Here is a 14,772-nt window from a genome sequence, read left to right on the forward strand (position 1 = left end):
CCGGCAACTCCTCCTTCAGCGGAAGGCTTGCCCGACTTAATAGAGAGGTGAGTAAAGTCAGGTCCAACAAATCTCTTAGCATACATTCTGACAATCTGTCCATGTTCTCAGAAACTTTCATCATATAACACAAAATAAAACAAAACATCCCAAACGTACCAAAAGCATATATTCAACATGTCCATCGCGAATCTTTCAACCGAGTTACTACAGAGAATATATGAGTGTTCCGACCTCATTGATATTCTCCATTTGTCCCAGACTTCCAAACAGAATTACAATGCGCTACGTGGACGACGTATGCCCATCATAAGGCAAGCATTGGACAATGAATATGGTCCAATTCCTAGCCTGGTGAAATTGGTCATGAGCGATGATTCAACCAAAGGTAGAAGTCTTGTCGGCACAGGAGCACGCCGAAATATTGCCGTCGATCGTATTATAAAAGTTCCAGACGAGCCCCATCTCTCGAACCAATTATTGAGCAAAATGATGAAATTTGGCAAAGCTGCTTCAAGATTTGTCGAGATCTTTCCACAATTTAGATGGCGCCTTGATTACCAGGACAGGAGATTTCTTTGGCTTCATGAGCAACAGCGTTTACGTCGGGCTATCTACAATTATTGGACTTATGCTACTCTTTTTCACGACGAAATCTACGTTCAGTTCAACCCCGGTCGTCTCTCAGGCTCCCGTGGCATGGGCTCTTGGTTTTCTCCTCCGGTTGAGGTCATATCTGACCCTCGCTTACGTCTGATAGAATCATTTGATACAATTGAAATATTGCAGCTCACTGAGTTTCTACAGCATGTGGTCAAGCTCATTGAACTAGATCTTTTTCCATCGGATTCGACCATACAATCTCAGTACAATTTTACACCTCACGCAATTGAGAAGATTGCGTGGGGATATGGAGAATGGTACCGGTGTCTTGTGAGAAATCTTCTGAGATATGACCCTTCAGATTTTATCTATCTTTACGACCAAACTTTTACCAAGTCGGAAAGGACAGAATATATTTTTTCCCGAGGGTTGGATTTTACACGTCACAATACTCCGGCAACTTTAGGTGATGCAATATCTATCATTACTGAGAGAAGACGCAATGCCGCCGGCAATTCGCATCTTTTCCATCCTGTGTTTTATCAATCTGGCCATTCGTGTTTGCAGGGGGATAATTTGAAATTTGGTATAGCTGATCATCCTCATGAGGAGAGCTATTCGAAGGAACACCCATTCAACAATGATGGGAGAATTGTCCTTTCTACTGATGAGAATGAATAAGGGTTTCGGGCGGATTGGTGGCCAATATCATGTTACTTGTATCAACCATTTCCCCATCAATTACTTTTCCAATTTTGGGTTACGCTTGGGACTTCTTGCCATCATTTGCGAGAACAATATTGTGTGTATCGGGTTACGCTTGGGACTTCTTGCCATCATTTGCGAGAACAATATTGTGTGTATCTATGCAAAAGAACTTTTGTGACCTGTCAACAAGGACGTTAGCATCAACAACTTTATCAAGATCAAATCTATAAAGCAAGTGAAGTATGTGTAGATATACTCTGTGGATACTTAGATGAATTTGGAATATGATCTAGACTCCCCCCATTCACGTGAATTGTTTTGAAACGGACTGAAAACTCCGACTGAATCGAGCTTAAGGCCATTCTAGAACACTCATTAGTGCTTTTCCAGGTTTCCAAATTCACACGACCACCACAGCCACGCACAAGTCTAGTTCCTAACCTCCTTTTTGTTGTCGGCATTCTTTAGACAAGCTGAAATTTTTTATGTTCTATTATCGCTTTTCAATAATCATGTCAATTTTATTATCATCACAATAACCTGAACTTTCCCACCGGTTCAATTGTTGGATGATTAATTCTACGCTCGCCACTGATGCTCCAATTTGACCGAATACATACTCTACCGCGGCTTGGACATCAGAGTGTTAATTTTGTCGTCCCAGATTTCCTTACATTTTGATACCAGGGCAAACTCTTTATGCGGAATCAGATCACCAGCTGGGACTCAAGGCATTCTTCTTTGAAGAAGTTTCTTCAACTTGTAACATGGATCGACATACCGCGCTGGGAGCAGCACGTGAAGGGGGTGCAAAGAAGTCAAAACGGAAGAATTTCGATTGGATATCAGAACCACGGACAATGGAGTTGACTCCATTTCAACAATTTACCGTGGATGTCGATTGGGAAAAAAGTCCTCTGGGTCCGATGAATGGATGGTCGAAGCAGCTTCGTTCTATGGTACTTTTGTGTTTTGCAGATCCAAACCCAGTGAGTCTTTCATTTACAATTTCTGACTTTGACAGTTATTTTCTGTTGTCGATCAATTTTATATGTGAGAGGACGTCATAGCTGATCTAATAGATAGGCCACAATTTTGTGGGGGGATGATAGCACCATTATTTACAATGAACCATTTACTCAACTTATCGGTGATAAACATCCTGCATCACAAGGGCAAAATATATGTATTGGATTTGCAGAGGTATGGGACTATTTCGACGTACTTATCGAAGCACAAAAAGAGACAGGCAAAGCACTTATTCAGAATGATGTTCTTCTTCTCCTTCATCGACATGGGTTTGAAGAGGAAACTTACATGACTTATAAATTCATCCCGATCATCTGTGAGGATGAAGGACATGTTATTGCTGTACGGACCACGATTGATGAAACTACACGTCAAGTAATTGGATACAGACGAATGGCCATCATCCGTGCTCTGGGCGAACACTTATCGAAAGCCCAAAGCATTCGTGATCTTTGGAATCATTTGATCCAAGGACTTGAGCTGGCTGATAAGGACGCGCCTTTTTGCTTGTTATATTCGGTTTCTGAATCTTCCGAAGCATCAAGTCCACTTCCATCAACTGTACCTTGCGTTTTTGAAGGCTCTGTTGGCATACCCGAAGGACACTCCATTGCACCTTCGGGCTTTGATCTAGCATATGATCAAAACTGGATGACTGAGCCATTCAACCAAGCTATGAACACAATGGAGAGCGTGTTAGTGCCTATGGATCCCGAGATGAAGCAAAGATTGGATGGGATACAGTTTCGAGGATTTGGCGAACCAACTCATGTAGTTATTTGTCCGATAACGGATTCCAAGGCACAAAGTGTTCTTGCTTTTCTTGTCATTGCATTGAATCCTCGAGTATCCTATGATAAAGATTATCAAGAGTGGATACAAATTTTGTCAAAGCAAGTAACGACTCCTCAACTCTCTGCTATCATCCTCCGCCAGGAAGTGGAAAGACGGTTGGCACTTGCGAAACAGGAGGCATTAGATAGGGAAATTCTATCACATCAACTTACCGAAAGTGAGAAGAACTTTGGACGATTTGCAACACGAATCCCTGTTGGGCTCGCAATCCTAAAGACTGATGGAACTGCCCTGACAGCAAACGATCTCTGGAAATCCCAGACAAAATTAGAGGTTGGAAGCTTGAAGGTCGACTGGGAGAAAGTGTTAGTGGCCGGAGAATTCGGTCCAGTGACAAGAGCTTGGTCTGATTGTGTTGAAGAGAAGAAGCCTCTCACATTTCAGACACGAATTGATAAGCCGTGGAGAGCCCCAGAGCTGACTACTGATGGTGAAGAGCAGTGGACGGAGACTCATCTCTTACTCACTTTATATCCGGATCTGGACGATGAAGGTAATGTTTCTACGATCATGAGTTGTATTACGGACATTACAGAGTTGAAGTGGTCAGAAAATCAACTACGAGCGAAAATGGAACAAGCCCTGGAAATGAGGAGGCAGCAAGAGAGATTTATTGATATGACCTCCCATGAAATGCGCAACCCACTGTCAGCATTAATCGGTTGTGCCGATGAAATCCTCTCTTCACTGCATGAATATGAAGACTCGATCAAAAAATTCAGTGGCCTTGAGAAAGTCCATGAATCAACATCCACCGAGCCGCCAACGCATCTAATAAGTAGTGCCATTGAAGCTACAGATACAATCATATACTGTGCCATGCATCAAAAGCGTATTATTGATGATATCTTGACTCTTTCAAGATTAGACAGCAACCTTCTTGTTGTTTCCCCCGAACCCTCTCAGCCGGTACACATCATCCATAACGCTCTCAAAATGTTTGAATCAGAACTCAAACAAGCTGATACCAAATTGGATTTCGTCCAACATGATTCCATCGGAAAATTGAACGTAGATTGGACCTTATTAGATCCAAGCAGAGTTCTGCAAGTTCTTTTAAATCTTATGACTAACGCCATCAAATTTACCCGAACTGAAGAAGTCCGTTGGATCACCGTCACTATGGCCGCCTCTCTCGAAAGGCCATCTTCCCAAGAATCGATTGTCGAATATGTACCTAAGCATCAAAGCAGCTCTGATCAAACTGTAAAAGGTGAATGGGGAGATGGGGAAGTCCTTTATATCTCTATCACCGTCACCGATTCCGGTAGAGGCCTTTCGGAAAGCGAAAAGGCGAATCTTTTTAATCTCTTCATGCAAGCGTCTCCAAAAACCCACGTGCAATACGGGGGAAGTGGATTGGGACTTTTTATCTCGAGACAACTTACTGAAATGCAAGGTGGTGAAATCGGAGTTCATAGCGAACGGGGAAAAGGAAGCACGTTTCAATTCTATTTGAAGACAAGGAGGACGACTCCGCCCCTTGATTTGCAAGCTTCGGAAGATAGTATGAAAAAGGATTTACAGATGGCGTTGAGGGATGATGCGCTCAGAGAGGCGTGTGGATTTGAAATATCGAGTTTGAGTCATGAGGATACGGTACATAACGTGACGGATAGGATGGCGGTGAAGAAAAATGATGCGAAGATTCCCATAAGACCTTTGACAATGAGGAGGATAAGCTCTCGGCTGTCTCCTTTGACTATTAAAAGAAGCACGAAAGGAAATCAAGATGACGGTGGAGAAGGAGAGGAGGTACCGTTAGAGGTGTTGGTTGTGGAAGATAATTTATTGAATCAAAAAGTGCTGGTGAAAAGTTTGAGGAAAGAAGGATATGGGGTCAATGTTGCAAATCATGGTGGAGAAGCATTAGAATTCCTCATAGAGACGACATTCTGGGTTGGGGATGGTGGCGAGGAAGAGAACTCCGTATGTACTTTCCTTTTTCTTAACACCCCCTGTTTTTTTACGACTTTTCGGCACTAGTGGGTAAGTATGCAGAGTGCCAGTGGGAAATGATTTGGCAGTAGGAACAAGAATGTATATCACTAACACGTACTATTTAGAAACAACCACTCAACCTCATACTCATGGATTTGGAAATGCCCATCATGGATGGTATCACTTGTGTAAGACAGATCCGGAAGTGGGAGGCTCAGGGCATGATAAAAGGACATGTCCCGATCATTGCTGTAACGGCCAATGCCAGGAAAGGTAGGCTTTTACTCTTCTATCTATATAATTCATTCGTTATATACACTATGTGTTTCCAATCCCGCTATAAATCCAGATAGGTTGGGTTAGATACAAATGGGGTTGTAAACGGACAGGACTGGAACTTGACGCTAATCAATCATGTGATTCTGGAATAGATCAAATAATGAGCACGATCGAAGCGGGCATGGATGATGTAACGACAAAACCGTATCGGATCCACGATATGCTCAAACAGATCGAGACATTGGTCGCTAGGTATCCGCAGACTGAGAGCGAGACGCAGAATTCGAATTCAGAAACTCGGACGGAGAATCCATCACGTACGACGAATCTCTCAAATCCACATACACACTGTGCGAAATCTAAAAATGGGAATCCTTCGGGGAAGAATGTTTCTAAAAAGAGCACAACAGTCTCGTCGAGGAGTCCTTCGAAGAAGAATCGCACAAATGGAAGTTCTTCAGATGTCACATGCAATGGAGACTCGGATTTTCCTATTCCTTGAGCGGGGTTTGCTCATTGTGTTATTTTCAGCGACGACTTTTTTTATGTATATCTTCTTACTTCCGTTTTGTCGTTAAATAAACATACATATATTACATATATTTTACACACGACTCCAGACAGGCATCAAGCGAGAATTCGGAGTTTGGGATCCTTTCACCAGAACGGGAATCAAAGACGCAATTGGATGGGAGTTTACCTTTCGAACACGTTACGAAATCACGGACAAGGACACGGGAAAAAGAATATGTATTTTGGTGGTCATTTTGTTTTATCATTAAAGCCGCGAGCGGCGAGTTCTTGTTTGAAGTTTTCGAGGTTATGATGTTATATACCTAGGCTACCGTTCTAATTCCTTCATGCTTCGTTCATGCTTCATGTGTCGTTTCTGCGTTATGCGTTATGTATCATGCGTTAGGTCGTTAAAAGGTCAAGGAAAGGAAAGGAAAGGACAGGACAGGAAAGGAAAGGAAAGGAAATATGATGAGATATCATGGATTTTGGAACGGGTTTACATTTTGGTCGTTAGAATGGGAAATAAGATGAGATAAGGAAAATATAGCAAGAGAGAAAAATAGACGGTTTCTAAGTTGGCGAAAATAGACTAGAGATTCTTCATGTCGAGAAAATAGAGTTCGAGGAGGATAGAGGCTGCGCGGGGGAAGTTGGAGGGCGTGAGTCTGCAGTAGTGGTTTCTGTATGGAGTTAGATTTGAAGAAAGGAGATGAGGAATGGGAGGTTTCAGGTTGGCGCAATAGTTGGAAGGAAAAGAGGAAAAAGGAGGTCATCTGATTTTGACTCTTCGGGACCGATGGGTTCAGGAAAATAACCATGGTGTTTTGAGGTGGCGATAAGAAAGAACAAGTAGGAAGAAGAAATAGAGTACGCAAGGCGAAAAAGCATAGAAAAATGACTTACACCAACAAATGAACAATTTTCAATATCCCATTCAGCGGTCCACCCTTAGTCCCTGCAAATCCCTTAAAATCCCCGAATATATCCTCGTGCCATTTCTTTTCCAACTTCTTTGCTTCTTTCTCAAGTTTGTGTTCGTGTTTCTTCTCCTTTCTCTTAGAAGCCCGATTTCCAAGGAAATGCTTCACTCCTTTCACGGTTTTGACTACTCCGGTCCCGAGTAAAATGGGGATGAAGGATAATAAACCGGTTTTGATAGGATTTGCTCGTATCCAGGAGAAGAGAGAGCGGATCCAGGATGTGAAGCGCGAGGCAACGCGTCTTACAAAACCAGGACGAGGTTTAGGACGGGAGAGAGAGTAGGGGGAGAGAGGTCTTTTGAGAGGGGAGGAGATGCGACCTGGGATGGGAGAGGAGCGGCGGCGGATAGGCTGAGGTTGGGGTTGGGGATAGGATTGAGAGGTTTGGGAGGGGGGGTTGTAGTAGGGGTTTGTGCCGGCTATGGAGGGGACAGTGTTGGGGATGGGAGAGCTGGAGCGGCGGGGAGGAGGTCCGGGATGGGAGGGGTGCGAGGGATTGTAGGTTTCGGGGTAAGGGTGGGTTTGGGGGATTTGGGAGGGAGAAACGGGGTCGGATGTTGTTTGCCAGTAGGTTTCTTGGGCGGGTCGATGGGCTAGTGGAACATTGTCATAGCTGTAACTTTTTGCATTGGGGCCTTGCGTTCTGAAAGATTCGGTGGTGGTAGGGAGGGGAGGACCGGCAAATTGAATTGGATTGGGGTGATTATAAGATGGGTCTTGAGATGTGATGCCGAAGAAATCTTGGGGGTGTTTGTCGATGGGTTTACTGGAACTAGTAGCTGGATAACCGGACGCCCATGCTTCTGTGGAGGCAGGAACGATAGTCGATGCATTTGTGAAGGAAGAATAGATGGTAGATTTATGATCGTTGTGATCGTTGTGGAAAGCATATGACGCTGGAGCTTCGTTTCGTGCCCCTCTTAAGTTATGATCATCGTGATATCCGTGTTTGGGAGAACTCGTGGAGGGAGGTGTGGGGTATCGCTCCATTTCTGCGGAGTCGGTGTTTGTATCCTTATCCTTAATTAATCAGATCAATCGATTGAAGCCCGGATTTTCGAGATATATGCAGATATGTTGTGCGTATGTATGTATGTATATGTATGTATGTCTCGAACAAGTATAGGATGGGCCTTAATGGAAAGATGGACCCAGACTATCAGAATATGAAGCTTGTGAGAGGTGAGGAAAAAGAGGAGGTGAGGGTGTGAGAAAGAAGTTGATGAATTCGTGGTTTAAGGTGGTTGGACGGGGCGGTGAAGAAGCTTCATTTTAAGAGGATGGCGGATGGCGATTGGTGGTAGGGATTTAGCTCCCATGGCTTTGGAGGTGGGGATGCTTGTTGATAGTGATTGGTTGGATGATGTGACATGCGAGATAAGATGGTGTACTTGAGGATTCTTATATTTTTAGTGAAAGGAAAATACAAAGACGAAGACGACGACATCAAGTGGTGAATGCGTTCTCATCGTTAATTTCAAGGTAAAGGTCGCTCTGAGGAAAGCAGATTTCTGGAATCATGACGCCTTGCCAACGCTCCATAAGCACAACATCTTTCTCCTCATATTCATCGTTTCAGGATCATTATGGCACAGCATGGCATTGATGCTATGATCCTCCCAATCGTGATATCAGACACTCAAGGCTTTGATTTTCCAATCATTTGGTACGAGTGGGCGCTCCCTGTGAATTTCCCCATCTCAAGTCTTCATCGCTACGTTTCATGTACTTCTTGTCAGCCTGTGGATTTATAAATGTACCGACAAGCATAAAGACTTTGAAGATATGCATAATCCAAGGGCTCCGACGATTAATCAGGGCTGACAAGTGTGTCGCCATGTGCCACCTTAGCCTTGAGATATGTATGCCTCTACTCGAGTATTCGATACCGGTGAGCCATTGTTCTTCGCTGCTTATCTAAGATTTTCAAATCTGGCAAGAATCTTCCATCCAGGTATTGCAAAGGCCATTGGTAGTTCTGTCTCCCTGGGTTTCGCCCCCATCGATCAACTATCAGGCTTTCAGCTACACGCCCGGATGACACCGCTGAAATATTCTAAGAAAAAGGATTAGTTTTCTGCCTTGAGAATAATGGTTCATCACTCAAGTGTAAGGCACAGTAAACACAATCATATAAAGTAATTTCTGTTCGACATTGACCAGCAAAATGTTCGTTCACCAAACTATCCGTTCCACAAGCCTTGATTAGAACGTCACTTCTTCCTTCCTCGATTCATTTCAATGTCTTTCCCATCTCTTCTCGTTCCAATCAAAAATGTCAAGGAGGAGGCTGAGAAGCCGAAAGTAGCAGTTTGGAAGGACAGACGGAAAGCGCTCCAAAGAACCGGTATACATGTACTACCTATCATGATCACTATTACTTTATTTTTCTTGAATGGGCACGAAATATACGCGAACTCATTGGGTAATGCTGATGCAGAAGTAAATACTCGGCTTAACGGACTGCAATTCGTAGCTAAAGTCCATGAGATACTTATCGGGATTTCTTTGTCAACAATCATATTGTCTTTTTTACAGCATGAAGCTTTACGTCAAGGAATACCACTTGGTGGGTTTCTCATCGCTTTCAGAGTCACTGATCTTGGGTCGCTTCTCGGCCCGGAGTTGTGGGCTGCAGGTACATATGGACATCATTTCAAGCGTCGCTTATTGTTTGTTGTCATGAAGCTCTTTGCTATGATCTTAGCTGCCGTCTCTGGACCTGCGTCTGCAATATTGATGTTGCCATCCCTGGACTGGTGGATTGTCCCAACGACAGAATATTCGACCTGGTCTACTACCCATTTTACCCTAAACGCAGAAAAGTCTCAAGTTTGGCCTAAATAGGTCGACAATTCGAGCTTTGACACGTTATGCACTTTCGAGTCTAATAAATTCTCAGACAATTGCGCAGCAGGTGGCTTCTCGGCAATCCGGGCATGGGCTGACAGACCCAGTTCACAAGAATCACAGTATTCGTGGAACATTACCATGCCAATGAACTCAAAACAAGCTTTTTACGATCGATTCATTGGCGGCGCATCAAGCTTTCAAAGAGCTCTAAAGATTGATGGCTTTTATAATATATATACTTGGTGTTTGAGTCAAACTGTATCTGTACCAACAGGCTCACTTGTCACATCAGTTGCCCAGATGGTAGGATCACAAAACGAAACGTCCAGATTTCAAGTAATGATTAACGGCGAAGATCCTCCTGCACCACAGGTAGTCGCAGCTTGCATAGGCAGGAACTACAACATAACAAATGGATCAATCAAAGGATACAAGACGCTCGATGATCTATCACTGCCATTCTTAAACAGAGATACGTCTCAGGGTAAATATGGGCAATCAGAAGTTCGGAATGCACTCGAGATGTGGAATAGCGCTCGGGGAGGGCCCTCAGCGACATGGATGCAGTCAAAAAATAAGACCGCCAACTCTCCGTCCATAGGGGTCGTGATATTTGATCATTATGAAGGAGGGTTAGGTGTGCAGAACAACCTTACTTCCATCACTAATAGACAGACTTGGTACCTTGTTCGTATTTCCTCGTGTTCCTTGTTTGCTGGGTGGCAGGCGTCTAAACTCTACATTGACCCCACAAGAGATCGGTATATTCACTCACCTAGCACCACCAATCCAACACAGAGTCTTGATGATTGGATGCAAGATTTTAACAATACAACAAAAACCATGCGTACAGTACAAATAGATGCCGAGTGGGCAAATGTCGCCTTGCCACCGAACGATATAGTATTGCCTCTGGCATCCTCGTCATTTGGCATCAATAACGATAATCCATTGGGTATGATCGCGACAGCCTTTATGTCAGATGCAATGTCAAGGATTCCATATATGATGAACATAGGTTTCAAAGTCTTGATTCCTACAGTGGCACCGAACCACAACTTTACTAATTTATCCAATGTTCCCAAAGACGTCACAGATATCCACATCAAGCGCTTCCGTTATGGCTACAGTTACTCTCTTCAAGGCTCCACGAGACGTTTGGCAGTAGCCATTCTTGTTCTACACATGTTATTAGCCCTGATACACGCGGCGCTCGTTTTTCGGCACGGATACACAAACAATATTCTCAAGTCACTCACTGAGATTCTCGTACTTGCAATCAACTCTCCGCCATCTTCAAATCTTGATAATACATGTGCTGGAATTGAGAGGGTTGATACATACAAAAAGATGATAAGAGTCCGAGAGGTATCCTCCTCGCATTTGGGATTGATTGTTGACGATGACGGGGATACTACCACTGAAGAGGTGATGGCGGATAAGAAGTATGGATGTCTACGCAAGAAGTGAGACGCGCGATATAGAGAAGATAGATTGGATAGGATTGGAAATGGGGGAGATTTCCTGTACAGATTGCCATGAGCAGCAATTCGTGCATGTTTTAGATCGAAGATTGGTCATATATAATAGACACCATGTGTAGAACAAAATTGAATCGTACTCGTACAAATCCAGCACGTTGAAATATTACAGAGCTCAGATACAGGGAAATTTCATCACATTTTTGATTTGCTGCACAATCTTTATTTCAGCACATATACCAACTTACTAATTATTTTGATCTCACATTGAACGTATGAATATGATTGTGATAATCTCAGAAGTACAGATCTCTCATGTCGTGGATCTCTAATAAGTAGAGTGTCCAAGACAAAAGCGTGTGACACAGAGTGATGCCGGAAAATATAAAATCTTATCTTAAATAACAAGCTATATTTTCTGCTCGACACAGTGTGATCTATATAAGGTATAGAATACTCCATATGCAATATAATGGAGCAGAATTCCCGTGCTAACTATTTATCCCCGTTTTTCTCTCCTAAATCTTTTGTGATATCTTATTGCGCTTCTTGAAAGATCTAAGTTACACGGAGATATAATTATCCATACCCCTAGCTTAGTTTAATCTAATATAATCATGTACTCAATATACACTGCCTTAGTTACTACTCTGTAGTCTACTTTTCTCACATCAGACAGCAAGGGCTCGCGTCTTACGTATATGTATGTTTTTCAACTGTTGGAAACAACTGTTGGAGAATTCGAAGCGAGCCAATAATCCTCACATTCAAACAATCAACAACGCGTAAGATGAGCAAATTCTATTTGGGGATAATGTATAAAGATGGATTTTCTGCACTTCTAGAAGAGTAAAATCCAGCACTCGATATTAATATAACTTTTCCGTTGTAAATTAAGAAGATGCAGCTGTTCCAGTCAATGAATATTCCCTTAGGGTTCTTAACCGGTCGTGTGGCGCTCGCCCAAGTTAAGGATTTTACAATCGACTTAGAGCCACATCGAATGCTTCAACTGGTAGCCCAAACCCAACTACCGGCCGTCGAGGAATATCCTGGACTCGGTGGCTCGCTCGGCATTGATCTGAACGTTGTTAAAATCGATGCAGAAGGAATGGACTACCACTTTTGATTGAGCTACCGAGCAGGCTGATTTGAACCGGTTATTATATCCTAGTTAATCATAATAAGCATATGTTCATGTATTTAATGATTTGATAGGTACAATCATTACACAACAACTATCGAAGGCTTAACGATCCATTTTGTCCACCAGAAGTCTAGTGAGCCAAACGCAATACCGCTTATCCCAAACCATGGATGGCCTGGAACTTTCATGGATTTTCTTCCAGTGATAGACCCGTTAACGACAGCATCCAGCACATCCAATAGAACCTCAGCTTCCTTCCATGTCGTGGTCCCTTCACTACCAGGTTACGCATTCTCCAGTGCACCACCTGCCACCTGGACGCTAAACGATACAGCACGCATTTTCAACACTTTGATGACTGATGTGTTGGGATATGAGACTTATGCTGCTCATGGGTCAGACTTTGGTAGTAATGTAGCACACAACTTATACAACAATTTCAACAAGTCAGTACGCGCAGTTCATCTTACCGGTATACCATTCCTTCCATTAAGTCCGGTCGAGTTCCCCAAATACAACATCACTCTCGATGCGGATGAGGAGTTCCAGGAAAATCTGGTCCTGGGTTTCAACACAGGGTATGTCATCGAACACAGTACCAAGGTAAGAATTCTATGCAGGAGTACTATCCTGATATTATTCCTTTTCAAATAAAACTAAAAATACAAACTGAATCGATAAACAGACCAACACCATCGGATTAGCGCTCCACGATAACCCCGTCGGACAATTGTCCTGGATGGCAGAGAAATATATCTCTTGTAAGATTTTCAACCCCCCCTATCTTCCGTTTGTATCTCAAGCTGAAACAACCTAAAGGGTCCGACCCACAAGCAGGAACATCACCATCTGTCCTCACACACAATGAAATCCTTCGCCAAGTCTCTCTCTACTTCTTAACCAAGTCTTTCGTATCATCTATTTTCACCTACCCGCAAAATACCGACGCGTATAGTTCAAGCTACAGCAAGGCGCAAACCGATGCACCAATGCTGTTTAGCAGCTTCAAATACAGCGGTGCATTCTGGACAGAAAAGGTAGTCTCATGGGTGGGAAACTTAGTGACTTATAATTGTGAGTCTCTCTCTTTCTTGACTCTTCCAATGCAATTCTCGTGGCGCTATTCCCTTCTTCCTGCTAACGAGATCGTAGATCATAACTTCGGTGGACACTTTCCGGGATTGGATAACCCACCAGCTTTGGTTGATGATCTAAGACAGATTGGAAATTATTGGATGTATTAATTAGGACATTGAATGTTAGTTTGTTGAAAAGGCAAAGTATCATTAGTTACTACCAAAAAGATACATGTGGAATAATCTCACAACTTTTGATAGTATAATATTTTCTTCAGCGATAATAGAAAATCTTCTTACCTTCTAACATTCTAAGAAAAAGAAAAACTCAAGAATACTTTTCTTAAGTCTTTTATTCAAATCGATACGGATTTAAACATTAAACCTCTTCTTGTCACAAATAAATAAAAGAAATAAAAACATGAACAAAAATACAAAGATACACCACATATGCCGAGAGCGTCTGAACCCCTATCGAAACAATAAACTCAACCCCCTCAACCCCCTCACCACATCTCAGCCCTTCAGCCCCAGCCAACCCCCGAAGCAAGCCATAATCAACACAAGTGTCACGGCCCACAAAATGCGATGTGCAACAAAGACACCTCTCTGTACCCTTCCATCCCCTTTCGATCAAGAAGTGGAGAGAAGCGGAGTTTTTGTGGGAACAGGAGGGGGGCATGGTGGTATTAGAAGGCGTGGGACGTCAGAATTGAGAGGAAGATCAAGGGCAGTGCGGGAAGGAAAAGCATTGATTTTGGTGCTATGTTGGGGATCAGTCTTCCGGTCTGGGTTCGGATCGCGATGAGTGTGGGGTTGTGGGGTAGATTGGGGTGAGATTGTGGTCTAGATGCGGCTAGGGAGCGGGCGAAGTTCTGGAGTCGCTTTTTGGGTGGAGGAAAGGTAGATTTCGTGGATTTGGGTGGGGAAAAGGAGTTGGAATAAGGATGAAAATGGTCTCATCGGAAATTTGCAGGTTTCTTGCGATATCTCCCGCAAAGTATCTTCCCTCTCCTTGCGTAACCTTTCTCCACCTAGGCACATTGTTAACTTCCTCTCCTGGAAAGGGAGACATTTCGATGCCCCACCCAGTCAGCACTTATACCAGCTCGATATCTGATACATGATGCCAAGAATGCGGCGTCCAATTGTATGATACTCATTTCTTCCGGAATCTCTTCTTCAACCAAGATAATTCGGTCGCGACCATCGGATGAAAGACTCCGATAATCATTCCGAGTTGATGAGTCGGTTGGAACTTGGCGAGCGATGTAACTAGAGATTTTTACGGGATGATACACGTG

At 43.3% G+C, this 14,772-nt stretch overlaps 6 protein-coding genes across 6 annotated transcripts; 5 read left to right on the top strand and 1 right to left on the bottom strand.

The window, feature by feature from the left end:
- Nucleotides 1-177: 177 nt before the first annotated feature.
- On the top strand, nt 178-1,284 carry EAF02_008198 (uncharacterized protein; the record flags this gene model as incomplete). Its single annotated transcript, XM_038904246.1, has 1 exon — nt 178-1,284. One exon carries the CDS (start codon nt 178-180, stop codon nt 1,282-1,284), a length of 1,107 nt encoding a protein of 368 aa, XP_038755968.1.
- Nucleotides 1,285-2,078: 794 nt separating this feature from the next.
- Nucleotides 2,079-5,917, top strand: EAF02_008199 (uncharacterized protein; the record flags this gene model as incomplete). Its single annotated transcript, XM_038904247.1, has 4 exons — nt 2,079-2,300; nt 2,398-5,124; nt 5,262-5,409; nt 5,568-5,917. The coding sequence occupies 4 exons, from the start codon at nt 2,079-2,081 to the stop codon at nt 5,915-5,917; spliced, it is 3,447 nt and encodes a 1,148-aa protein (XP_038755969.1).
- Nucleotides 5,918-6,520: 603 nt separating this feature from the next.
- EAF02_008200 (uncharacterized protein) lies at nt 6,521-7,901 on the bottom strand (the record flags this gene model as incomplete). Its single annotated transcript, XM_038904248.1, has 2 exons — nt 6,521-6,611; nt 6,835-7,901. 2 exons carry the CDS (start codon nt 7,899-7,901, stop codon nt 6,521-6,523), a joined length of 1,158 nt encoding a protein of 385 aa, XP_038755970.1.
- A 1,251-nt stretch (nt 7,902-9,152) lies between these two features.
- On the top strand, nt 9,153-9,758 carry EAF02_008201 (uncharacterized protein; the record flags this gene model as incomplete). Its single annotated transcript, XM_038904249.1, has 2 exons — nt 9,153-9,392; nt 9,450-9,758. The coding sequence occupies 2 exons, from the start codon at nt 9,153-9,155 to the stop codon at nt 9,756-9,758; spliced, it is 549 nt and encodes a 182-aa protein (XP_038755971.1).
- A 144-nt stretch (nt 9,759-9,902) lies between these two features.
- On the top strand, nt 9,903-11,234 carry EAF02_008202 (uncharacterized protein; the record flags this gene model as incomplete). The annotated part of the gene is made up of 1 exon (XM_038904250.1): nt 9,903-11,234. One exon carries the CDS (start codon nt 9,903-9,905, stop codon nt 11,232-11,234), a length of 1,332 nt encoding a protein of 443 aa, XP_038755972.1.
- A 912-nt stretch (nt 11,235-12,146) lies between these two features.
- Nucleotides 12,147-13,636, top strand: EAF02_008203 (uncharacterized protein; the record flags this gene model as incomplete). Its single annotated transcript, XM_038904251.1, has 6 exons — nt 12,147-12,332; nt 12,391-12,404; nt 12,464-12,995; nt 13,078-13,153; nt 13,212-13,466; nt 13,545-13,636. 6 exons carry the CDS (start codon nt 12,147-12,149, stop codon nt 13,634-13,636), a joined length of 1,155 nt encoding a protein of 384 aa, XP_038755973.1.
- Nucleotides 13,637-14,772: the final 1,136 nt, after the last annotated feature.

This window comes from Botrytis sinoallii (genome assembly GCF_014898435.1).
Source record: "Botrytis sinoallii strain Bc 23 chromosome Unknown BSIN_015, whole genome shotgun sequence".
Lineage (NCBI taxonomy): Eukaryota > Fungi > Ascomycota > Leotiomycetes > Helotiales > Sclerotiniaceae > Botrytis > Botrytis sinoallii.